At 48.2% G+C, this 27146-nt stretch overlaps 1 protein-coding gene across 1 annotated transcript; it reads left to right on the forward strand.

Annotated features, from left to right (window-relative positions):
• Positions 1-6913: 6913 nt before the first annotated feature.
• Positions 6914-24022, forward strand: LOC134575191 (oocyte zinc finger protein XlCOF22-like). The gene is made up of 5 exons (XM_063434433.1): positions 6914-7004; positions 20890-21046; positions 21453-21638; positions 21720-21843; positions 21925-24022. Exons 2-5 carry the CDS (start codon positions 20897-20899, stop codon positions 23385-23387), a joined length of 1923 nt encoding a protein of 640 aa, XP_063290503.1. The 5' UTR covers positions 6914-7004; positions 20890-20896; the 3' UTR covers positions 23388-24022.
• Positions 24023-27146: the final 3124 nt, after the last annotated feature.

A 27146-nucleotide genomic window follows, 5' to 3' on the forward strand; every position in this document is an offset into this window, starting at 1 on the left:
CTGCACAACATTAGTGAGTGTAGTGTCCATATTTGTAGACATTATTAGCTGGTTTCAATTTGGGTATTTGATCAAAAATTTATATTTACAGTGGTATGATTACTGAAGAGAGAGTACATTAATGAGGAAAGTGCTCTGGTTTGTTGGGAGTTATTGCTATAAATCCATTCTTATTTCCATTGTGCATTAGAAGGCATTTGGATATGGAGATAAGATGACTGCCTGCACACCTTGCTTTAAGGGGATTTAGATGGATCTGCTTACATTTATGCCCTGAATGCCGCCAGTCACTCTCCAGTACTAAACTATTTGCATCTGCAGCAGGTCAGCACCCGCTATTATACTGAAGGTGAAATGATTTAAACGCCCCTGTCTGATGTCACATGGGCCTTGTGTAGTCCATGAGAAGCCTGTGATTTTACCATTTCACAGGCTCAGAGAGCCAACTGTGCAATACAGGGAGGGAGGGAGGGGAAGCAACCTTCCCCTAGCAGACACATTGACTGTAAAAGAGAAATTGATCATGTCTGTAGCCAGCACACAGCTCACTGATGACAGACACAAATTGTGCACAGAGTTGCCTGTCACATGTGGTGAGGGTGCAACTAGCCCCAAGTGCATAATTAACAATAACTCATGTAGTATTTCAAGAAAATCCACTGAATATACATGCTTTTACCACCATGACTGCTTCAAATCACTAAAGTTGTTGTGAAGGACCGCTGGCACTCCGACCGAGTACCTCCGCCAATCAATGCTCCTAGTGCTTGCTGAGGACTCCAAGCACTCCACCAGACACCATAAGCACTGCAGACCCCACTTCCAGCGATGCAGCTGCGCCAGGGTCTCGCCGTCCTCCACCCACCCTGGACCCAAGACCAGGATCCAGCTTCCAGTGGGTAGACCTCTCCTACTCCAGAACAGGAGAGTATAGTGTGATATAGCAATCCTCAAGAGTGTAGTTATCCCATCCCCCAAACATGAGCCAAGGCTTCAAGAAGGGGTCAAGCAGGTCTGTTTACTGTAAGCCAGTACTCATAATTTATACAATTCCTCAGGCCAGAGGCACACTCCCTGGGCCTGATGGAACACAGGCACACAAACCAATCAGAACAATACAACAATGTCCGACACTCCCACATCCAGCACACAAGCCCTCCCCTCTGCCTGTGATACAATTAACTAAGACAATTGACTAACTCAATTAACTCTAAGCAGAAAAAAACATACATTTTTACAAACCCCAAAATACAACATATCCTCACATCCCCTGATAGCCCCAATCTGGGTGAAGAACATATCCCCAAATCACCCAGATCGGTTCAGGGGTTCAGGAATTTCCTGGAAGTCTTTTTTTTTGCCCCACCGTGCACATGGTCCCATGCCCAAAACAGTTCCATACACTCAACGGCAAAACCCTGCTGGACATTTTAAGATGGCCACCACCGCCACATGTTTGAATCTGGTCCAGTTAAAAGTCCAAGGAGCAGAAACAGTGCCTCTAAAAACCAATATGCCCAAATAGTGTTTTTAAAGGGCAATATATCCCAGGGGCCATAGTCACAGGGCAAGAGGCTGGCAAGCAGGCCTCTCCAAGTACAAGTGGCGAGGTTACTTTCGCCACAGTGGTCATGGTGGGTGGAGTAACCCTCTAATTGAAAATAATACCATCAAGTGGTACTGTAGACATTCATAAACCCCTTGGCCTACAATCTCATTTTATTTCCCCATGTCTTCATAAACCCTTATGACATTATTTGTCATAATACATGGCTAAAAGGGGAACTCTTAGCACCATAACCACTACAGCTTGCCATGGCAGGTATGGTATCAGGAGTCCTCTGGCTTGTTTGAGCAGGGGCCTCTCCACCTATAAACATTACTCCTGCAAAACAATGCCATTCCAAGATGTCAAACGTGTTTTGTTAGAATTGTTTGCCTTTTTAATCAATTTTTCAGTGCTGTGGCATACGTTGGCTATATATATATATAATAGTAATTGTATGCATCTTCTGTTTATTCTTCTGATCATTAAACATGAGGTATGCAAGACTCCAAACATAATGAGTCTTGTTTATTTACCAATGTGCTAGGGATTCACCAATCAGAATATTGTGCAATATTTCTTTAGAGATCGCACTGTTGATCAATTCATGTTTTGTTGGCCTGTTGTTATGTTCACCTCATCCGCACATTTTGGACCAAAAATGATTGAATTCTGTTGTCAGCATAAAAGTAATCTGCTTTGACGCAGTTTTTATAAAATTGTAGAAATGATCGGTTCCCACTTATTACGGTACTTTCTGTAGTAGAGATACTTTAATGTGTGGAACACAGACATCAAATTATTCTCTTAGCTTACATATTGGTGAAATAGGCAAGAGATCAGGCAGTGATCGGCTGATTCCATTCCATCCATTTAATAGGATGGAATGGTTCCTTTTTTTCAGACTGTATTACTGTATTACTGCTTAACCCCTGAAAATAAAATAATGTACATATCTTAGCTGTAATCCAGTGCTGGGCCAATCTTCTCTCTCCAGCCCGCTCCCTCTACTGTGATAATCTCTGGTCCTGTCAGATGCCTCTTGACACATCGAAGACTTTGGTGAATGCAAAACAATGGCTGTGTCCCACCAATTCCGCACTAGACTACATAGGATTGATGTGAAGGTATTGCATGAAGTCCTGGAACCAACTGATATGCTTGCGTTTTCACTATGCATTAATCGACATTACAGACAGATCGAAAGGTTCTCAATAGAAATTCAGGATTAAAACACATGCTAATGCACTTCTTTTCATTGAACTTTGTAGCACAAGGATAATTTATTTTTATTTTTTACTAGTTTTTAGAATGTTTAATACTCCTACCCTAACAAACATAACATGGTACCGTCGCTACACCTCCAGTTCCCATAATGCTTTGCCAGACAATTCACAGCTATCACTGTTATATGGCTGGGTGTGTATGACAGGAATGAGCGGTCAGTCAGTGGGTCCATCCTAACAAGGCAGATATTAGACATACATCCTATAATATAGTATATATAGGATATAAATGTCCTATTTATGGGTATTACTGGATGCACCGCTCCCACATTGCTTCCTATCTGCTCTACCAGATCAGCAATGCTACTGAATTCTCTGAGAGCGCCACAAACGCGGGAACTAAATGGAACGCACAGGCAGGATCTGGTGAAACACAAACCAGGAACTAAATGGAACCTACAGACCAGTCAGAGTTCCCTACCCACGTCACGTCCGGTGACGCAGATCAGCTGTTACCTGTGCTCCTGATGGTTAGGGATATCTGATGCAGGCTGTGAGCATGCGTGAGACAAGCACGTCACTCCAAATGACGAGGCATCAGCTGGAGTGGTCATTCGTTCTCAGCAAGGTCCTACAAGGTAAGTAAAGCTAGTTTCACACTGACATTATTGTTAGGGCATTCACTAAACCACAGGCACATGGGACATTCAGGGTTAATGTTAGGATTAGATTTAGGGAAAAAAAATATTTAGAGATTAGTCAAACCTAGAAAAAAAACATAACATTTTAAATTATCTATAGGGTTAGTTTAAAGGAACACTATTGGGTCAGGAATACAAATCTGTATTCTTGACCCTATAGCATTAAAAACACTATTTAGGCCCCCTTTGAAAAGGTATAAAAACCTACCTTTATTCCAGCGCATTGCTGGTCTGCTGGCGCTTGCCCCGCCCATAATCGACCTCCTTAGTGGAGATCAGCAGAATTGATGCAAATGAGGCGGAGTTAAATACCACCCTGGCCAATCAGCATCTCCTCATAGAGATGCATTGGATCAATATATCTCTTTTGGGGAAACTTTAGTGTCTCCATGCAGAACGTGGAGAAGCTGACTGTCAGTGCTGCAGGTTGTGCAGCACTGCCCCAGGAAGCACCTCTAGCTGAGTGACTCTGAAAAGGCAGTGTTTACATGAAAAAGCCTACAGGGACTGACTATACTCACCAGAACAACTACAATAAGCTGTATACTATACAATAAGCTGTAGTTGTTCTGGATACTATAATATCCCTTTAACTTTTACTCCTTAGGGTTAGGATGAGGAGTAAGAGAGAGCCTAAATTAGTACCTAACCGTCAGTGACCCCCTGTGGCAGCAAGTGGGGCTTTTTTAAGAAAGGGGGAATACTATGTCCCCACCCATGGGTGGGGGTTCATTATTAAAGGATCACTATAGGGTCAGCAACACAAACATGTATTCTTGACCCTATTGTGTTAAAACCAACATCTAGCCCCCCCTGGGCCCCTCATGCCTCCATAAATATAGCAAAAATCTTACTGTATTCAAGCCTGTAATGTAAACACTGCATTTTCTCTGAAAAGACAGTGTTTACAGCAGTGGCGTACACACAACCCATGGGGCCCCGGTGCGAAAACTGATCCGTGGGCCCCCCCCCCCCCCTGCGCTTACTCTGCGCGGGCTGGGGCCGCAACACATGGCGGCGGGCACCTGGTCGCAGGGCTGCGAACCGTGCGACCGCGGTATGTACGCCAGTGCATGCATAAACACATACACTTAAAGGACCACTACAGACACCCAGATCAAATCAGCTCAATGAAGTGGTCTGGGTGCCAGGTCTCTCTAGTTTTAACCCTGCAGCTGAAAACATAGCAGTTTCGGAGAAACTGCTATGTTTCACTGAGGGTTAATCCAGCCTCTAGTGGCTGTCTCATTGACAGCCGCTAGAGGATTTTCTGTGATTCTCACTGTGAAAATCACAGTGAGAAGACGCTGAACGTCCATAGGAAAGCATTGAGTAATGCTTTCCTATGGGCGGTTTGAATGCGCGCGTGGCTCTTGCCACGCATGTGCATTCGGAGCTGAGAGGCGGATCGGGACGGAGAGATCCCCAGCGCCAAGGGAGCCCGGCGCTGGAGAAAGGTAAGTGCTTTAGACACACACACACTCTCATGAACAGATGCACACATTTACTGACAGACACACACTCAGTGACAGACACACACACTCACTAACACACACACACACTAACACACTCACTAACACTAACACACACTAACGCACTCACTAACGCACTAACACTCACACTAACTAACACACTCACTAACACTAACACACTCACTAACACTAACACACTCACTAACACACTCACACTAACACACTCACTAACACTAACACTCACTAACACAATCACTCACACTAACACACTCACACTAACACAATCACACACTAACACAATCACTCACACTAACAGTAACACAATCACTCACACTAACACACTCACACTAACACAATCACTCACACTAACACACTCACTAACACTAACACTCACTAACACAATCACTCACACTAACACACTCACACTAACACAATCACTCACACTAACACAATCACTCACACTAACAGTAACACAATCACTCACACTAACACACTCACACTAACACAATCACTCACACTAACACACTCACTAACACTAACACAATCACTCACACTAACACACTCACTAACACACTCACTCACACTAACACACTCACTAACACACTCACTCACACTAACACACTCACTCACACTAACACACTCACTAACACTCACTCACACTAACACTCACACTAACACTCACTCACACTAACACACTCACTCACACTAACACACTCACTAACACTAACACAATCACTCACACTAACACAATCACTCACACTAACACACTCACTAACACACTCACTCACACTAACACTCACTAACACACTCACTCACACTAACACACTCACTCACACTAACACACTCACTCACACTAACACACTCACACTAACACACTCACTCACACTAACACACTCACTAACACACTCACTAACACACTCACTAACACACTCACTCACACACTCACTCACACACTCACTAACACACTCACTCACACTAACACACTCACACGTTTTTTTTTTTTTTGTTTTTTAATTTAATCCCCCCAGCCTCCTTACCTGTGGGAGAGCTAGGGGGGATTCCCTGGGGTCCAGTGGTGTTGCTGGCCCTGCTGTCACCCGGCTGGCGGGCGCGCGAGGGAGCACTGTCCCCTGGGTGCTCCCTCTTCAGCTCCCTCGCGCGCCGCGTACTGATGCCGGAGCCGGAAGATGACGTCATCTTCCGGCTCCGGTTTCAGTGCGGTGCGCGAGGGAGCTGAAGAGGGAGCACCCAGGGGACAGTGCTCCCTCGCGCGCCCGCCAGCCGGGTGACAGCAGGGCCAGCCTCGGGGGGCCCGGAGGTGGCCGGCTCTTGGGCCCCCCAGCAGAAGAGGCTGGCCCTGTGGGTACATACCTGGGTCGCAGGGCGGCCGGGCCCCCTGGTGGGCCGGGCCCGGTCGCAGCTGCGACCCCTGCGACCCCGGTATGTACGCCACTGGTTTACAGCAAAAAGCCTGAAGGTAACGATTCTACTCACCAGAACAAATTCAATAAGCTGTAGTTGTTCTGGTGACTATAGTGTCCCTTTAAGATATTTTATTCCCGGGAGGGATTTAGAGTCTCTGACTTTTCACTGTTTATTAGATATTCCCCATATTGAGACTGAACTCATGCTGAAAAATCAAAGAATTTGAAATACGGGATAAATGACAAATAATTTAAGTAATGTGTAACCTGTAAAGAACTAAATACAATTACACTGTGTTTTCAGTGACAGAGGGGGTGAGGGGAATGCCAGGAGGTCAGTGCTTTGAGACAGCCCCAGGATAAAAAGAGAGGAAGGCAGAGTCCCTGTATGTGCCCCATGTCCACCTTCTCTACCCTCCCTGCAGCTAACCCTGCCCTTAGTCAAGATGGCCGCTCAGCATCCCACATTCTGTGACGTCACAACAAAGCGACAAGCCGGCCTGCTGCGCATGCGCGCTCAGCGTGTCCCCGACACCCCCTATCGGCCGTCACATAGGAAAACATCGGCCGCTGCCGGATTGGGGCTCCCAGACCGGCGCAGAGGTAGTGGAGCCGGGGCTGGGACACTCGGCCAGGTTGGTACCCAGATCTGAATATATTCTGTATCTTCATTCATTGTCTATAATAAGCATGTCACCCTGTCACAGCATGGGGTCACCCTGTCACAGCAAGAATGGGGGGCCAGCACTGCACACACTGCAAGAATGGGGGGCCACCACTGCCCACACAGCAAGAATGGGGGGCCACCACTGCCCACACAGCAAGAATGGGGGGCCACCACTGCCCACACAGCAAGAATGGGGGGCCACCACTGCCCACACAGCAAGAGTGGGGGGCCACCACTGCCCACACAGCAAGAATGGGGGGCCACCACTGCCCACACAGCAAGAATGGGGGGCCACCACTGCCCACACAGCAAGAGTGGGGGGCCACCACTGCCCACACAGCAAGAATGGGGGGCCACCACTGCCCACACAGCAAGAATGGGGGGCCACCACTGCACACACAGCAAGAATGGGGGGCCACCACAGCACACACAGCAAGAGTGGGGGGCCACCACTGCACACACAGCAAGAGTGGGGGGCCACCACTGCACACACAGCAAGAATGGGGGGCCACCACTGCACACACAGCAAGAATGGGGGGCCACCACTGCACACACAGCAAGAATGGGGGGCCACCACTGCACACACAGCAAGAGTGGGGGGCCACCACTGCACACACAGCAAGAATGGGGGGCATCACTGCCCACACAGCAAGAATGGGGGGCCACCACTGCCCACACAGCAAGAATGGGGGGGCCACCACTGCGCACACAGCAAGAATGGGGGGCCACCACTGCCCACACAGCAAGAATGGGGGGGCCACCACTGCACACACAGCAAGAATGGGGGGCCACCACTGCCCACACAGCAAGAATGGGGGGCCACCACTGCACACACAGCAAGAATGGGGGGCCACCACTGCACACACAGCAAGAGTGGGGGGCCACCACTGCACACACAGCAAGAATGGGGGGCCACCACTGCACACACAGCAAGAATGGGGGGCCACCACTGCACACACAGCAAGAGTGGGGGGCCACCACTGCACACACAGCAAGAATGGGGGGCATCACTGCCCACACAGCAAGAATGGGGGGCCACCACTGCCCACACAGCAAGAATGGGGGGGCCACCACTGCGCACACAGCAAGAGTGGGGGGCCACCACTGCGCACACAGCAAGAATGGGGGGCCACCACTGCCCACACAGCAAGAATGGGGGGCCACCACTGCAGACACAGTAAGAATGGGGGGCCACCACTGCCCACACAGCAAGAATGGGGGGCCACCACTGCAGACACAGCAAGAATGGGGGGCCACCACTGCCCACACAGCAAGAGTGGGGGGCCACCACTGCCCACACAGCAAGAATGGGGGGCCACCACTGCCCACACAGCAAGAATGGGGGGCCACCACTGCAGACACAGCAAGAATGGGGGGCCACCACTGCACACACAGCAAGAATGGGGGGCCACCACTGCCCACACAGCAATAATGGGGGGCCACCACTGCCCACACAGCAAGAATGGGGGGCAACCACTGCACACACAGCAAGAATGGGGGGCCACCACTGCACACACAGCAAGAATGGGGGGCCACCACTGCACACACAGCAAGAATGGGGGGCCACCACTGCACACACAGCAAGAATGGGGGGCCACCACTGCCCACACAGCAAGAATGGGGGGGCCACCACTGCCCACACAGCAAGAATGGGGGGCCACCACTGCACACACAGCAAGAATGGGGGCCACCACTGCGCACACAGCAAGAATGGGGGGCCACCACTGCCCACACAGCAAGAATGGGGGGCCACCACTGCACACACAGCAAGAATGGGGGGCCACCACAGCACACACAGCAAGAATGGGGGGCCACCACTGCACACACAGCAAGAATGGGGGGCCACCACTGCACACACTGCAAGAATGGGGGGCCACCCCTGCACACACAGCAAGAATGGGGGGCCAGCACTGCCCACACAGCAAGAATGGGGGGCCACCACTGCCCACACAGCAAGAATGGGGGGCCACCACTGCCCACACAGCAAGAGTGGGGGGCCACCACTGCACACACAGCAAGAATGGGGGTCCACCACTGCACACACAGCAAGAATGGGGGGCCACCACTGCACACACAGCAAGAATGGGGGGCCACCACTGCCCACACAGCAAGAATGGGGGGCCACCACTGCACACACAGCAAGAATGGGGGGCCACCACTGCCCACACAGCAAGAATGGGGGGCCACCACTGCCCACACAGCAAGAATGGGGGACCACCACTGCACACACAGCAAGAATGGGGGGCAACCACTGCACACACAGCAAGAATGGGGGGCCACCACTGCCCACACAGCAAGAATGTGGGGCCACCACTGCCCACACAGCAAGAATGGGGGGCCACCACTGCCCACACAGCAAGAGTGGGGGTCCACCACTGCACACACAGCAAGAATGGGGGTCCACCACTGCACACACAGCAAGAATGGGGGGCCACCACTGCCCACACAGCAAGAATGGGGGGCCACCACTGCCCACACAGCAAGAATGGGGGGCCACCACTGCCCACACAGCAAGAATGGGGGGCCACCACTGCACACACAGCAAGAATGGGGGGCCACCACTGCACACACAGCAAGAATGGGGGGCCACCACTGCCCACACTGCAAGAATGGGGGACCACCACTGCACACACAGCAAGAATGGGGGGCCACCACTGCACACACTGCAAGAATGGGGGGCCACCACTGCACACACTGCAAGAATGGGGGGCCACCCCTGCACACACAGCAAGAATGGGGGGCCAGCACTGCCCACACAGCAAGAATGGGGGGCCAGCACTGCCCACACAGCAAGAATGGGGGGCCAGCACTGCCCACACAGCAAGAATGGGGGGCCACCACTGCCCACACAGCAAGAATGGGGGGCCACCACTGCCCACACAGCAAGAATGGGGGACCACCACTGCCCACACAGCAAGAATGGGGGACCACCACTGCCCACACAGCAAGAATGGGGGGCCACCACTGCACACACTGCAAGAATGGGAGGCCACCACTGCACACACTGCAAGAATGGGGGGCCACCACTGCACACACTGCAAGAATGGGGGGCCACCACTGCCCACACAGCAAGAATGGGGGACCACCACTGCACACACAGCAAGAATGGGGGGCCACCACTGCCCACACAGCAAGAATGGGGGGCCACCACTGCACACACAGCAAGAATGGGGGGCCACCACTGCCCACACAGCAAGAATGGGGGGCCACCACTGCCCACACAGCAAGAATGGGGGACCACCACTGCCCACACAGCAAGAATGGGGGACCACCACTGCCCACACAGCAAGAATGGGGGACCACCACTGCCCACACAGCAAGAATGGGGGACCACCACTGCCCACACTGCAAGAATGGGGGGCCACCACTGCACACACTGCAAGAATGGGGGGCCACCACTGCACACACAGCAAGAATGGGGGGCCACCACTGCACACACAGCAAGAATGGGGGGCCACCACTGCACACACAGCAAGAATGGGGGGCCACCACTGCACACACTGCATGAATGGGGGTCCACCACTGCACACACTGCATGAATGGGGGTCCACCACTGCACACACTGCAAGAATGGGGGGCCACCACTGCCCACACAGCAAGAATGGGGGGCCACCACTGCCCACACAGCAAGAATGGGGGGCCACCACAGCACACACAGCAAGAATGGGGGACCACCACTGCACATACAACAAGAATGGGGGGCCACCACTGCCCACACAGGAAGAATGGGGGGCCACCACTGCCCACACAGCAAGAATAGGTGGCCACCACTGCACACACAGCAAGAATGGGGGGCCACCACTACCCACACAGCAAGAATGGGGGGCCACCACTGCCCACACAGCAAGAATGGGGGGCCACCACTGCCCACACAGCAAGAATGGGGGGCCACCATTGCACACACAGCAAGAATGGGGGGCCACCACTGCCCACACAGCAAGAATGGGGAGCCACCACTGCCCACACTGCAAGAATGGGGGACCACCACTGCACACACTGCAAGAATGGGGGACCACCACTGCACACACTGCAAGAATGGGGGACCACCACTGCACACACTGCAAGAATGGGGGGCCACCACTGCACACACTGCAAGAATGGGGGGCCACCACTGCACACACTGCAAGAATGGGGGCCACCCCTGCACACACAGCAAGAATGGGGGGCCAGCACTGCCCACACAGCAAGAATGGGGGGCCACCACTGCCCACACAGCAAGAATGGGGGGCCACCACTGCCCACACAGCAAGAATGGGGGGCCACCACTGCCCACACAGCAAGAATGGGGGGCCATCACTGCGCACACACAGCAAGAATGGGGGGCCATCACTGCGCACACACAGCAAGAATGGGGGGCCACCACTGCACACACAGCAAGAATGGGGGGCCACCACTGCACACACAGCAAGAATGGGGGGCCACCACTGCACACACAGCAAGAATGGGGGGCCACCACTGCACACACAGCAAGAATGGGGGGCCACCACTGCACACACAGCAAGAATGGGGGGCCACCACTTCACACACAGCAAGAATGGGGGGCCACCACTGCACACACAGTCGAATGGGGGGCCACCACTACACACACAGCAAGAATGGGGGGCCACCACTGCACACGCAGCAAGAGTGGGGGGCCACCACTGCACACGCAGCAAGAGTGGGGGGCCACCACTGCACACGCAGCAAGAGTGGGGGGCCACCACTGCACACGCAGCAAGAGTGGGGGGCCACCACTGCACACGCAGCAAGAGTGGGGGGCCACCACTGCACACGCAGCAAGAGTGGGGGGCCACCACTGCACACGCAGCAAGAGTGGGGGGCCACCACTGCACACGCAGCAAGAGTGGGGGGCATGGTGACATGGGGGGGAGATGGTGCTAGCATGGTGACATGGGGGGAGATGGTGCTAGCATGGTGACATGGTGGGGGGGGAGATGGTGCTAGCATGGTGACATGGGGGGGGAGATGGTGCTAGCATGGTGACATGGGGGGGGAGATGGTGCTAGCATGGTGACATGGGGGGGAGATGGTGCTAGCATGGTGACATGGGGGGGAGATGGTGCTAGCATGGTGACATGGGGGGGAGATGGTGACATGGGGGGGGGAGATGGCGCATGCATGGTGACATATGGGGGGAAATGATGCCAGCATGGTGACATGGGGGGGGGGGGGAGATGGTGCTAGCATGGTGACATGGGGGTGGAGGATGGTGCTAGCATGGTGACATGGGGGTGGAGGATGGTGCTAGCATGGTGACATGGGGGTGGAGTGGTGCTAGCATGGTGACATGGGGGGTGTAACAAATCCCTACAAGGTGCCTGGGAACATCCACCATTTTCTTGCCTTTTTCTACTTTACCCTGCACATACAAAGACTGTTCGTATATGGCATTACTGGCCCTTTAAGAACTAGCCGGGGACATATAAAATAACAGAGACCACGGCTTATATATATATATATATATACCTCTTATCCAAAACATACTTGTTTTCCTGGCACTATAGTGCCATGAGGGCTCTGGGGAGAGGAAGGGGTTAAAATCTTACCATTCTCCAGCGCCGGGCGGGGAGCTCTCCTCCTCCTCTCCGCCTCTTCTCTTCCTCTTCGGCTGAATGCGCATGCGCGGCAGGAGCTGCGCGCGCATTCAGCCGGTCTCATAGGAAAGCATTCATAATGCTTTCCTATGGACGCTGGCGTCTTCTCACAGTGAGAAGCAGGCAAGCGCCTCTAGCGGCTGTCAATGAGAGAGCCACTGGAGGCTGGATTAACCCTAACATAAACACAGCGGTTTCTCTGAAACTGCTATGTTTATAGAAAAATGGGTTAATCCTAGAGGGACCTGACACCCAGACCACCTCATTAAGCTGAAGTGGTCTGGGTGCCTAGAGTGGTCCTTTAAGTACAACGTTAATTAAATGTAATGCCCATCTTAGGCCCATAGGGGTCACTGCTGCCATTAAGATACTCAGTGATTTATCCCAGTGAGAGGACCTATGTAAAAATAGATGGTTAGTAATGGTAGATCTCTACCAGCAGGGATCTCTTCCTTCCTACCGAATAAGCATTGATTCCAAAAGTTTGATTTAAAGCACTAATAAGTAAATCAGAAATAAAGTCACGAGGAGGAATAGGGAGACTTTGAAAGGCTGCTCCCCAGTCTTACTAATCTAAATCAATTGCTTCCTCATCCCTGAGTATTCGTCGGCCAATCAACATCTAAACATCAGTGAAAAGTTAGGCCGAGACTCTGGCCATGTGCTCACTGCTAGTTTCTTAATTCGAGAAGCAGTCATTAAAATCTGTCCAGTGGTTAGAAAGAATGGCCAGACAACACATCATAATAATGATAATACAGCTTCCATTTACCTTAGACTGCATTCACTCTCCTATTCCTTCAGGTGGAGGTGTGTGTGTGATCATCCGATCGCACCGTTGAGCGGGTTGGACCAAAATTTGTAGTTTAGTTATTGACCCATTGACCCATTATTGGGAAAAAACAAATAAAAGAAAAACATTCACAAGCCTTCAAGTGATAACAGATCTGCCAATCTCTATGTGTGAGTAGACCTTATTACTACATGTTGATGGATCACAGCTAATAGACGCATTATTCATATATAGTCCTGTGATCTAACAAGACGCTGATCATGCTGGAACAGTTGAGGTTTCCTCATGTTTTGTGTAGAGCGACATTATCACAATGTTTTTGTTTACAAATCGTAGGATGGGCATTTAAGGCCCTATTGGACATGTCCAAAATAGAGTACGCTGTACTGTATGGACCAAGTAGCTGAGGGTCCTGAGAGCTCTGGTCATGATCTCCAGACACCTAATGTTATTACTTTGTATAAGGAGTAATCATGAACTATAGTGCCAGTAATACAAAAGTCAGGTAAATAAACGGTTAAAAAAAAACTTTCTTTATTTAGTTTATCCTAGCGCTGATGTCCCTCAGCGCTGGGCCAACAGTCCACCGCCTCCGACAGACATCCTAATGCGCATTAGACCTCCCCATAGGAAAAAAAATTGTAATCAATGCTTTTTCTATGGGGAAAAATCTGATGCTGGGTCTCCTCATGCAGAGCGTGAGGACATCCAGCGTCAGATACCGAACCAAAGGTCCGTTTCAATCCATTAAACCCTCTAGTGGCTGTCTGGTAGACAGACACTAGAGGCTGATTTAATGCTGCAATGTTTCTCTGGAACTGCAATGTTTTACATTGCACTAAAAATTCTCACTTATTAACATGAAAAAAAAAACAGTGTTGACAATAATAATATGTACATCATTAGTGCAGCTTAAAGGGACACCACAGGCACCAAAACAACCTTAGTGGCATCGTTTTGATGTATATATCTTGTCACTGCAGTCTAACAGCTTAATTCTCTGCCATTTAGGAGTTAAATCACTTTGTTTATGCAGGCCTAGTCACACCTAAACAATCTCCCTATATATTTCCTGTAAATAGTAAATCGTATTTTATTTTCACATTTTTTTTCACATGCACTTTGCAATGTAGTGGTTTATTTTCTAAACCTGATATGTACATCGGTAGTAAGAATCGCTAAATTGTGCTCAGCTATACCTCCTGAGCACAGAATAACCTTCTTAGATTACCTGTCTTGAGTTTTGTGAAATTACAGGATTGACTAACCTGCCCGCTGCAATTTTATTTAAAAAAATGGCAAATTGAAGATGGGTCTATGGTGTATTTTGGAACTTTTTTTTTTTTAGAATTTTTTTTAGAATTTTTAGTTTTTTTTTGTAGTGCATAGATGTGACACAAACAGGCGAGAAGTGCCCCAAAGGCAGTCCTCCAGCTTTTTCCCACGTGGAACATGCTGGGCACAAGAGTAACATGCACAATTTAACATTTTAAGCAGGTTTAAGCATACGAATACCGTAGTAGATTATAAATATGGACTAAGAGTATAAGCAGTTGCAGTATCGTAGGTTCGACTGTACGTATACACCATTACTACATACATGTTTGGTCAGAGCTTGAGTTAGGTTAGTTTCTCACGATTGATACAGGCATACATCTACAGGTATACATCGTTAGACAGGTAGACAGGCAATTGCTATGGATCTAACAGTGTGGTCTTATGTGGCGTAGCAAACCATTATGCTAGTGTAGCTATGTCTATAGAGTGATATTGCAACACACTCAACATGCATTATACGTTTTCCCTGTTAGTACCTATTGGCTCTTTGTTATGCTATCTGCATCTATCGAGGGTTAAGCATAAGACTTTAGTAATAGTAGTACCTCCGTGGACCTAGTGTAAATAGGTTTAGATATGTGTAACTATATGTAACCTTGGCTACCAACGCAAGAGACAGGATTGTTCCAACATTTGGTTGGTCAGAGATTAGCAGAGTCGCTAACTGGTGTAACCGAATGCAGGTATAGGTGATATAATAGGTGTCGCAGTGCTAGCTGGGTTAACTGTAGTTGGCTTGCTTTGTGTGTGACAGGTGTGTATGCGGTAGCTTGTCTGGCCTAGGGAGCTTGGTGGTCGGTTAGGTCATGTTATATGTGGCAAATGAAAAGGGTCCATCAGTATGTAAAGGAGCATGAGCATAAATTTGCAAGCCTGCATCATCAGTTGGGTCATCAGAGCTTTCATGTCATCGTTTATGTGCCTTGGTAGCGTCCGTTCAAGTGTGCTGCGTTGGCTGCCTGTGTTTTGGTGAGTCATCCTATTCCTCCAGCGGGGATCTGTGGCGGTGGCGCCGGGTAAGCACAGGTGTTGGCTAACAGCCAGGAGCAGGCCAGCTCTTCCCTCCAGCTCCGGGCCAACGACAAGGCCGGCATTGTATTCCCACGGACTCGGGAGCTGCTAGAGACCGGGTCCTTCCCTGGTGGGACAGGTCTGGGGGCCTTGAGGTGTTTACACCGCTTGCGGCAGGCAGGCCTCCACCTGCGTGGGTGATGCGCTGGGGTCATGCCCCCGGTGGCCTTTGGCCCGGATGGGCTAATGCGGTGAGTGACGGGCTGTTTCATCTTAATAGTGCCCGAGGGCTGTCCAGTCCCCCTCCGGGTGTCGCCCCTCTGTTTGCTTTCGGTGCTCCTGTTCTCTCGCTGCTGTATCTGTGCGGCAGCGTACCTCGCCTCAATCCGTGCCCAGAAGTTGAACAGGTTGTTCAGGCGAGTGTTCAGAGGCTCGGTGGCGTCGTATCGGTGCTCCGGAGGCACACTTTCTTTGCTGGGTTGTGTTTCCGCCATGTCATATTGGCACGCGGCCTGCAGGCTTTGTGCGTGGCTGGGATCTGTGTCAGTTCTCGGAGACCACGGAGGTATGAGAGTCAGTGCTATTTGGACCGGGATAACCCCCGCCGGTCCTGTGGAGGGAGGGGAAGCCAGGAGTCGCGGAGGCTGTTTGTTTTGATGGGCTGGGAGAGCAGCCGTCTCTACACTGCCCTGCGTGTTGTAGGCCCCAAGCCTCGGGTCAGGTTTTCCAGCTGGCATATCAGGCATGCAAGGTATCCCCCTGTTCCCCTGCTTCTGTATAACAAGATGAGGTAGGTTGGGGTTCAATCCAAGGCGATGCGCCCCTATTTTCCGTTGATTATTAGGCCCAGGCTCGGGAGCTCACAGATAATGGGTCTGCTCAGCTCCACAGTCAGGCTCTGCCTATTTTGGAACATTTTAACAGCTCACACATTTAAATGAACACTGTAGGGTCAGGAACACACACATGTATTCCTGACCTTATAGTGTTTAATTCACCTTTTAGGTGGCTTGCCCCTCCTTAATCCCCGTAGAAAAGGTGAAAATTCACCTTATTTCCAGCGTTGCTTGGGTCTGCCAACGCTGGCCCCACTTCCGATCCGCTCCTTGGTGACAATCAGAATTGCCGATTTTTAGCCAATCCAATGCTTTCCCATAGGCATGGATGGGGGGGGGGGGGGGGGGTCCAAATGCCGTTTTACCCAAATAACCAACTCCTCATAGAGATGCGTGGAATCAATGCATTCCAATGAGGAAAATTCAGCATTCCAAGCAGAGCGTGCTGCCTACTGCGCAGCACTGCCCCAGGAAGCACCTCCAGTGGCTTATGAGGAGTGGCCACTTGGAGGTGTTCCTAGGGGGCAATGTAAACACTGCCTTTTCTCTGAAAAGGCAGTATTTGCATGAAAATGATTATACTCACGAGAACAACTACATTAAGCTGACTATAGTGTTCCTTTAAATTACTCCATGAATGCATACTATTTACAAATGTGGATACCTTAAGGGTACTCACCCTTAACACGCTCACTGTAATCCTAATCCTTATCCTAACTCTGATCTTAGCTATAATGTTATAAGGATTCCCTTGCTGACTTTAACAAATGGAATCCCATACAGTGCTCTTTAAACGCTCTGCACTTAGCATTAACGGGATTATTACCCTCTCTGCTGCTTAATCACTCTCTGCAGCCACGATCACTCACAGTGATTAGAGCTGAGCAGTCTGCATAGCCCAGCACGAATCACTCTCTGCAGCTACGATCACTCACAGTGATTAGAGCTGAGCAGTCTGCATAGCCCAGCACTAATCACACTCTGCAGCCACGATCACTCACAGTGATCAGAGCTGAGCAGTCTGCATAGCCCAGCACTAATCACACTCTGCAGCCACGATCACTCACAGTGATTAGAGCTGAGCAGTTTGCATAGCCCAGCACGAATCACACTCTGCAGCCACGATCACTCACAGTGATTAGAGCTGAGCAGTCTGCATAGCCCAGCACGAATCACTCTCTGCAGCTACGATCACTCACAGTGATTAGAGCTGAGCAGTCTGCATAGCCCAGCACTAATCACACTCTGCAGCCACGATCACTCACAGTGATTAGAGCTGAGCAGTCTGCATAGCCCAGCACGAATCACACTCTGCAGCCACGATCACTCACAGTGATTAGAGCTGAGCAGTTTGCATAGCCCAGCACGAATCACACTCTGCAGCCACGATCACTCACAGTGATTAGAGCTGAGCAGTCTGCATAGCCCAGCACGAATCACTCTCTGCAGCTACGATCACTCACAGTGATTAGAGCTGAGCAGTCTGCATAGCCCAGCACTAATCACACTCTGCAGCCACGATCACTCACAGTGATCAGAGCTGAGCAGTCTGCATAGCCCAGCACTAATCACACTCTGCAGCCACGATCACTCACAGTGATTAGAGCTGAGCAGTTTGCATAGCCCAGCACGAATCACACTCTGCAGCCACGATCACTCACAGTGATTAGAGCTGAGCAGTTTGCATAGCCCAGCACGAATCACTCTCTGCAGCCACGATCACTCACAGTGATCAGAGCTGAGCAGTTTGCATAGCCCAGCACTAATCACACTCTGCAGCCACGATCACTCACAGTGATTAGAGCTGAGCAGTCTGCATAGCCCAGCACTAATCACACTCTGCAGCCACGATCACTCACAGTGATCAGAGCTGAGCAGTCTGCATAGCCCAGCACTAATCACACTCTGCAGCCACGATCACTCACAGTGATTAGAGCTGAGCAGTTTGCATAGCCCAGCACGAATCACACTCTGCAGCCACGATCACTCACAGTGATTAGAGCTGAGCAGTCTGCATAGCCCAGCACGAATCACTCTCTGCAGCTACGATCACTCACAGTGATTAGAGCTGAGCAGTCTGCATAGCCCAGCACTAATCACACTCTGCAGCCACGATCACTCACAGTGATTAGAGCTGAGCAGTCTGCATAGCCCAGCACGAATCACACTCTGCAGCCACGATCACTCACAGTGATTAGAGCTGAGCAGTTTGCATAGCCCAGCACGAATCACACTCTGCAGCCACGATCACTCACAGTGATTAGAGCTGAGCAGTCTGCATAGCCCAGCACGAATCACTCTCTGCAGCTACGATCACTCACAGTGATTAGAGCTGAGCAGTCTGCATAGCCCAGCACTAATCACACTCTGCAGCCACGATCACTCACAGTGATCAGAGCTGAGCAGTCTGCATAGCCCAGCACTAATCACACTCTGCAGCCACGATCACTCACAGTGATTAGAGCTGAGCAGTTTGCATAGCCCAGCACGAATCACACTCTGCAGCCACGATCACTCACAGTGATTAGAGCTGAGCAGTTTGCATAGCCCAGCACGAATCACTCTCTGCAGCCACGATCACTCACAGTGATCAGAGCTGAGCAGTTTGCATAGCCCAGCACTAATCACACTCTGCAGCCACGATCACTCACAGTGATTAGAGCTGAGCAGTCTGCATAGCCCAGCACTAATCACACTCTGCAGCCACGATCACTCACAGTGATCAGAGCTGAGCAGTTTGCATAGCCCAGCACTAATCACACTCTGCAGCCACGATCACTCACAGTGATCAGAGCTGAGCAGTCTGCATAGCCCAGCACTAATCACTCTCTGCAGCCACGATCACTCACAGTGATTAGAGCTGAGCAGTCTGCATAGCCCAGCACTAATCACTCTCTGCAGCCACGATCACTCACAGTGATTAGAGCTGAGCAGTTTGCATAGCCCAGCACTAATCACTCTCTGCAGCCACGATCACTCACAGTGATCAGAGCTGAGCAGTCTGCATAGCCCAGCACTAATCACACTCTGCAGCCACGATCACTCACAGTGATCAGAGCTGAGCAGTCTGCATAGCCCAGCACTAATCACACTCTGCAGCCACGATCACTCACAGTGATCAGAGCTGAGCAGTCTGCATAGCCCAGCACTAATCACTCTCTGCAGCCACGATCACTCACAGTGATCAGAGCTGAGCAGTCTGCATAGCCCAGCACTAATCACACTCTGCAGCCACGATCACTCACAGTGATCAGAGCTGAGCAGTCTGCATAGCCCAGCACTAATCACACTCTGCAGCCACGATCACTCACAGTGATCAGAGCTGAGCAGTCTGCATAGCCCAGCACTAATCACACTCTGCAGCCACGATCACGCTGCAGGGGTCTTTCAGGGAGACCAATCAGGGTCTCCTCACGCACCACAAGTCTCCCTCTGCTGGAGGGAATCCCAGGAGACATCAGACACTATGTCAATGGGACCATGACGGAACTTGGAATTCTGCCACAAAGATTTGAGCAGTGCATAGAGATACTACATTTCTGAAAATTTTGAGGCATGAACAAAAAGTTTTGTTCACCCCACCCCCAAAATTGGAAATCTTCGAAAAAGTAAAAAAAAAAAAGCTGAATTTGCTTTCTAAAACGATTTTTTTTCTGTAGCTCAATAAAGTGATGTGGGTGCAGTGGTAATTCGATTTTAGGCCTACAGTCCTGTAGAATCTGCAATGTTTAAATACACCTCTTCCTGATTTTTACTGCTTGCGCTCACTGTAAAGTTTGTGTAATTTTGGTCTGTTAGTTATTTGTGTTGTGTTGACACTAGTTTATCAAGTCCTTTGAGACAAAGAGATCAGTACGGGACAAATGGCTCCATAATGTGTGAATAAATCATATGAATAGTAATTGTGATCACTGAAGCTTGACTACGTAATATAAGATATAGGGCCTTCTTTCTTTTTGCCACACATAATGTCAAAAGGTTTATCGAAAATCTTCTGAAAGTTGTGACTGATCACATCAGCATCGATAATGGCTCATACATAGCAGTTGCCATTTAGATAATTGTATAACACCATCAATGCCATAGTGAGCTTTTTTCGTAGTGTGAAGGTCACAACATACACTGTGTGCCAAGCATAGATTGCAGGAGTGTGCTCTGACAGAGGGACAGTAGATGTTGGTAGAGGTGTACATTTTGCTTCTTCAGAACAATATTGTTTTTCAGTGTATGTTTTGCTAGTATAGAGATAAATTGAACCAGAAAACATGTCTCTCATTACAGAGCTGTTATGGACACTTCAGTAAGCCCCTTCTGCAAGGAGCAGAGCCCTTTCTCAGAATGTCGGAGTAACCCAATGATATCGGACAAAGACCAGAAACAGGTGACGGAGAGAATATTAAGTCTCACCTTGGAGATCATCTACCTGCTGACTGGAGAGGTGAGGGATTCTGGCTCACAATGACTTGCAATAAAATGTGTGGTGTGGCACAAGACAAAACCAACCAAGAATATGCCTAAAAGGTAAAACTTAAAATGTAAAAGCAAAATAAATGAGCAATGTGTAGGTTTAAGTAACACGCAGCACACTACCTTGAGTAATATTTGTTATGGCATAACATTTGTCTAATCCTGTAAAATATAATAAACTGAATATTATACATATACCGGTAACTTTATGTGACCTGGTTATATTTTTGTGGTTTAAGGTAATAAACCTTTTTAAACACAAAACAACAAATGAAAGGGATATGACAAAATATGTATGTTATGGGTTTAGTCAGTAGAAATTCTAGTATCACAAAAAAAGTGTTGTCGTAACATGTAGTGTCACTCTCCATGTATAGGAATACATCAGTGTGAATAGGATTGAGAAGGGTGTTATGTACAGCAATCAGCATGTGCCAAAAGGACCCTACAGAATCCAGAGCACCAGCACGGCATCTCCACTTCACTCACTGATACATGAGAGAAACAAGGACCAGAAGATCTTGGAACTGACCAATCAGATCATCCAACTGCTAACCGGAGAGGTGAGGCTGCTGGGAATGGGACATTATACAGTAAAACCAAGGGCTGTGTCTGGATGGTGACTGTATCATTGTGTGTGTCAGGTTCCTATAAGGTGTGAGGATGTCACTGTCTATTTCTCCATGGAGGAGTGGGAGTATCTAGAAGGACACAAGGATCTGTACAAGGACGTAATGAAGGAGAATCACCAGACCCTCAGCTCACTGGGTAAGAGAATATGTATTCACTGTAATACTATGTAAAATCCAGAGTTATTAATCAGCAATTAATCTTCTTTATTTTCAATAGATAAATCTATTTCTGGTGAATATCACACCCTGGAGTTTGAAAACAAAAATGCTGAAGACAATGAATCCAGCAGTGGAGAAAATCATTTGCAGCCAAGCAAAATTGAAAATCAATTGGTAAAATCGCAGGAATCAGAGTTTTGTGACGAAGGAAATCTCTCCGATGTTAACATTTACACACCCACATGGCCTACAGAAATGGAATCTAGATCTACTCTTATTAAGGAGGAGTCAGCCTCATGTGAAGGAGTAAATCTCACAGACACCGACATTTGTAAAACCACAGAAAATACAGACATAGAATATACAACAGTTTATATTAAGGATGATTTAGCTGCATGTGAAGAAGAGGATCTCCCACACATGGACATTTCTACACCCATAGAACATACATCAATAGAGGATACCTCTACGCTTATAAAAGGGCAAACACAAAGGAGGGAAGAAGTGAATTTATCAAATATTGACAAATATTTTACAAAACTTACTCAAAAAGAAGATGAAGCTACCTTTCCTGAAAATCATCCAAAAAGTAATCAAAATTCTGTAGAACTAACCTCTAATGTCCCAGTAATTGAACCTAGGACACATGATAGTTGTAATCATGAATCCGATAAATCTTCCCAGAGTGCACACAGCAGAGAAGCAATGTTTTACTGGTCTGAGTGTCTGAAAAGCTTTATTGGTAACCAGTCAGTTCACACAGGAAACAAGATGGTTGCTTCTCAAACGAGGAACATCTTCCTGCCCAAACCTGACCCTATTATCCCCAACAAGAGTCGCACAGGAGAGAAACGATTAACATGTACTGAATGTGGGGAGAGTTTTACTCAGATGTCAGGTTTTATTAAACACCAGACAATGCACACAGGAGAACCGCCAATCTCGTGTTCTGAATGTGGAAAGTATTTTACTTTAAAGGCTAGTCTTGTTAGGCATCAGAAGATTCACACAGGTGAAAAACCATTTAAATGTTCTCAATGTGGGAATTGTTTTACCCGGGCCTCTAGTCTAGTGTTACATCAAAGGATTCACACAGGAGAAAAACCATTCTCATGTTCTGAATGTGGAAAATCTTTTACCCGAGCTCCACTGCTTGTGTTACACAGAAGAATTCACACAGGAGAAAAACCATATAATTGCAATGATTGTGGTAAATGTTTCACCCAGGCCTCGCACCTCTCATCACATAAAAGGATTCACACAGGAGAAAAACCATTTCAATGTACTGAGTGTGGTAAAAGCTATAAAGATAGCTCAAGTCTTGTTACACATCAGCGGATTCACACAGGAGAGAGACCATTCTCATGCTCTGACTGTGGGAAAAGTTATAAAGATGGCTCAAGTCTTGTTACACATCAAAAGAATCACATAGGAGGGAAACCATTCTCTTGTTCTGAATGTGGGGAATGTTTTACAGATCACTTTTCTTACACTAGACACACGGGGACACATATAAGTTAAGAGGGATTCTCATATAATCTTGTTGAGAAAAAAAATAGACTTGTGCAAAAATCCCTTTCAGATGTCCTAAAGGAATGTAAAGCCTGTCAATCTAGGAATGCCTGAACCATTTCGTCCGAGTCTATTCGTTCGTACGTAGATTGGCAGGCATTTGATTTGTTCGACGCGCCTGAAAGGGATTTGTGCACAAGCCTAGTACACAATATTCTGCTAATCCATATCTGGTGAGGAAGGATTTATTCAGAAATTAAACAAAACTGATCTGTAAGTAAAACTGTTCTGCATGAGTTAAAGGGTTCTGTCTACTTACTCAGGTTCGGAATTGCACAGTGGGTGTTAGACACGTGGCAGCCTGTAGTTCATATTAGCTGGTTTACTTTTAAAGGGAAACTATAGTACTAGGAATACAAAATTGTATTCCCCTCCGCAGAACCCTTTTGTCACTTACCTGTACCAGAGGGACATCCGCCTCCGCTCCCCCTCTCCTTGGGGATCTAATGCGCATGCACAGCGAGATCCACGTTTGCACTAAGACAATTCCATAGAAAAGCATTGAATCAATGCTTTCGTGTGGAGTTTTAGCTGATACTGAATCTCCTCATGCACAGCGTGAGGACGTCCAGCATCAGTTAGGCAAACAAAAGTTGCCTAACGACTCAAACGTCTCTAGTAGCTGTCTGGTAAACAACCACTAGAGGTAGAGTTAACCCTACAAGGTAATTATTGCACTCTATTACACACTGTAATTATTACAATTGCAGGGTTAAACTGACAGGGGCACTCCATCCAGACCACTTTGATGAGCTTAAGTGGTCTCGGTGCCAATAGTGTCCCTTTAAGGTATTTACTATAATCACATTAACCAATAATAGATATACTTCAATATGTGAAAAAGATTGTGTTCTGAATGTGGGAGTTTCTTTTAAGGAGCTGCCTGAAAGTGAGTTAACAGTTTTAATCATGTAGCAAATGCATTATTCTGCACAACTCTTGGTAAGTATACGTCTTTAAGATGCTATGTCTTAAATGAGTAGAATGACTTGTAATCATTTCTACCTGGGAAATGTTTGATCTGCTATATGGTAGCAATCAAGCTAAATCCACAGTGAGCAGGCCCTGTTATAGGCTGAAACATTGCTTTCATCTGCTCCAATAAACCTGCTCACTTAAATTTACCTTGAGTGCATGGTCCATCGTTTCTTTTTTGCAAATTACATAGTGAGGATTGGCGGTGTCCTTTATGGTAATTATTTGATATATGAGGCTGACAGTTACCTCAAACTTACCATCCCTGCAAATCTTTACATTGACACTGTAACGGATCGCCTGGCACCTTGACTGGGAACCTCCGTTAAAGGATGCTCCTAGCGTTTACTGAGGACTCCAAGCACTCTGGCAGACACCAAAATCACCGAACCGAAGAAGCATGTAAATCCTCTCAAGCATATGAATGCTGTAGACAGTTGAATAGGAAACCATACGAATAGGTTTACACTCGTAGCAGTCAAACTGGAACAGCATACAATAAATCCCCCCCCAAGAATGAGACGACACTTCACTTTGAGGGTTAAAACAGGAACTCAAGATTTATTCACACACTGTCTTATAAAGGATTCTCCCATGCAAGGGAGGGATTTACAATACACCAATCACACAATGGTTATATCCCACAGATTCCCTCCCCTTAGCCTGGGAGGTAATCCAATTATACATACATTTTAAAACATACTTTTTACCCAACTTTCATAACTCTAAAACCATACATCCAATTCACATAAAAATTACATATTCACAATCAATCCATTCAGGGGAACAACAAATCAAAAAATGGCATGAATCAGACCAGGGGTTCAGAAGTTAGTAAAATATCTTTTGGACCCTGGCTGGCACATGGCTATCTGGCCTAGACCGGTTTCAGAGTCTTCTATCCTGGAGATAATTGAGAAGTAATTCAATTATCTCCCAGGACAGAGACAAGACTCCAATATGCACATGGTGAGCACAAAGCATTAAAATACTATACAATACACAAAGTCCGAAAATCACAGTGAGAAGCGTGGAAGTGCCCCTAGCGGCTGTCAATGAGACAACCACTAGAGGCTGGATTAACCCTAATGTAAACATAGCAGTTTCTCTGAAACTGCTTTGTTTACAGCAGAAAGGGTTAACCCTAGATGGACCTGGCACCCAGACCACTTCATTGAGCTGAAGTGGTCTGGGTGCCTATAGTGGTCCTTTAATGCCTGGTTTAGATTAGGATTTAGGGCTACTTCTACATTTTACTGACAGGCTATCTAGTTAGCTCGAAGCTACTATAGGGAAGCTTAGGGCTGCTCTGCTCCTCATTTGTAGAGAATGTATCAATTGTATCACTAGGTTTGTGTTCAGTGTGGCAGTTGGTGACAGTCATTATAATTAATGCGTTCATATTTATTACAGCATTCTAAGCTCTATCTGTCTCTACCTGGGTGGTAATCTCACGCTGTTAATCTCTCCATATTGAGTGCAGCTGCTGCCGAAGTACTAAAATCAGAAGCCGACCATGGGCGCCCTTGTGTTGTGCTAACTAGAGATAGTAACTAGCGGTTCATTCTCTCTCACTAAGTACAGTGATACAAACGCTAACCATTGTCACCAGGTAGTTAATCCCGCTAACCAGTGTCACCAGGTAGTTAATCCCGCTAACCAGTGTCACCAGGTAGTTAATCCCGCTAACCAGTGTCACCAGGTAGTTAATCCTGCTAACCATTGTCACCAGGTAGTTAATCCCGCTAACCAGTGTCACCAGGTAGTTAATCCTGCTAACCAGTGTCACCAGGTAGTTAATCCCGCTAACCAGTGTCACCAGGTAGTTAATCCTGCTCGCTTTTGTCACCAGGTAGTTAATCCCGCTAACCATTGTCACCAGGTAGTTAATCCTGCTAACCAGTGTCACCAGGTAGTTAATCCTGCTAACCAGTGTCACCAGGTAGTTAATCCTGCTAGCTTTTGTCACCAGGTAGTTAATCCTGCTAACCAGTGTCACCAGGTAGTTAATCCTGCTAACCAGTGTCACCAGGTAGTTAATCCTGCTAACCATCCTTCAACGGAGGTACCCAGTCGGGGTGCCAGGCGATCCGTTACACACGTGCATTCTGTTTTGAGGTATGTAGAGAGGGATCTCTTAAAGGACTTCAGGGTTGGGGAAGATTTTAAAGTGTGCGGGAGGTAGTTCCACAATTATCTAAAACAGCTTGTAAAAGATGCAAAGTTTAGCTCCAGTGAGCTATCCAAACCAGGAAGAATCAGGACTAACTATATGATTGACAGCCAGGGTGTAAACAAAGGTAAATTTATAAAAATGCATATTTCTATTAAAATCCACACTTTTTGTAAACAAAAATAAAAAAGAGGACACATTTCACAAATAAATCATTTTAGCAAGCTAGTGTGCTGTAGGGTTTTAAAGAGTCCATTATAAAGGTGAATACATCTTCTATTGTGAATGTTCAACATACTTAAAACTGGATGAGGGCTAGGGTGAGCAATTGGTTCTCCCCCCACTTTCTTAGTTAGAGCCCCACCCATCACTAATGGGTGATCCTGGACAATAGGTCCACCCAATACTTTATTACACTGGGCCCCCACCCGCTGCCAATGGGTGGGGACTATGGAGAGACAAGAAATCTACTCCCCCCCCCCCCCCCCCCCCGCTTTTTTTTTTACCTTCCCAGCATCTCATACTATAGCCAAGTGCCATGCTGACACTATAAATATTAA

This window comes from Pelobates fuscus, chromosome 10 (genome assembly GCF_036172605.1).
Source record: "Pelobates fuscus isolate aPelFus1 chromosome 10, aPelFus1.pri, whole genome shotgun sequence".
NCBI lineage: Eukaryota > Metazoa > Chordata > Amphibia > Anura > Pelobatidae > Pelobates > Pelobates fuscus.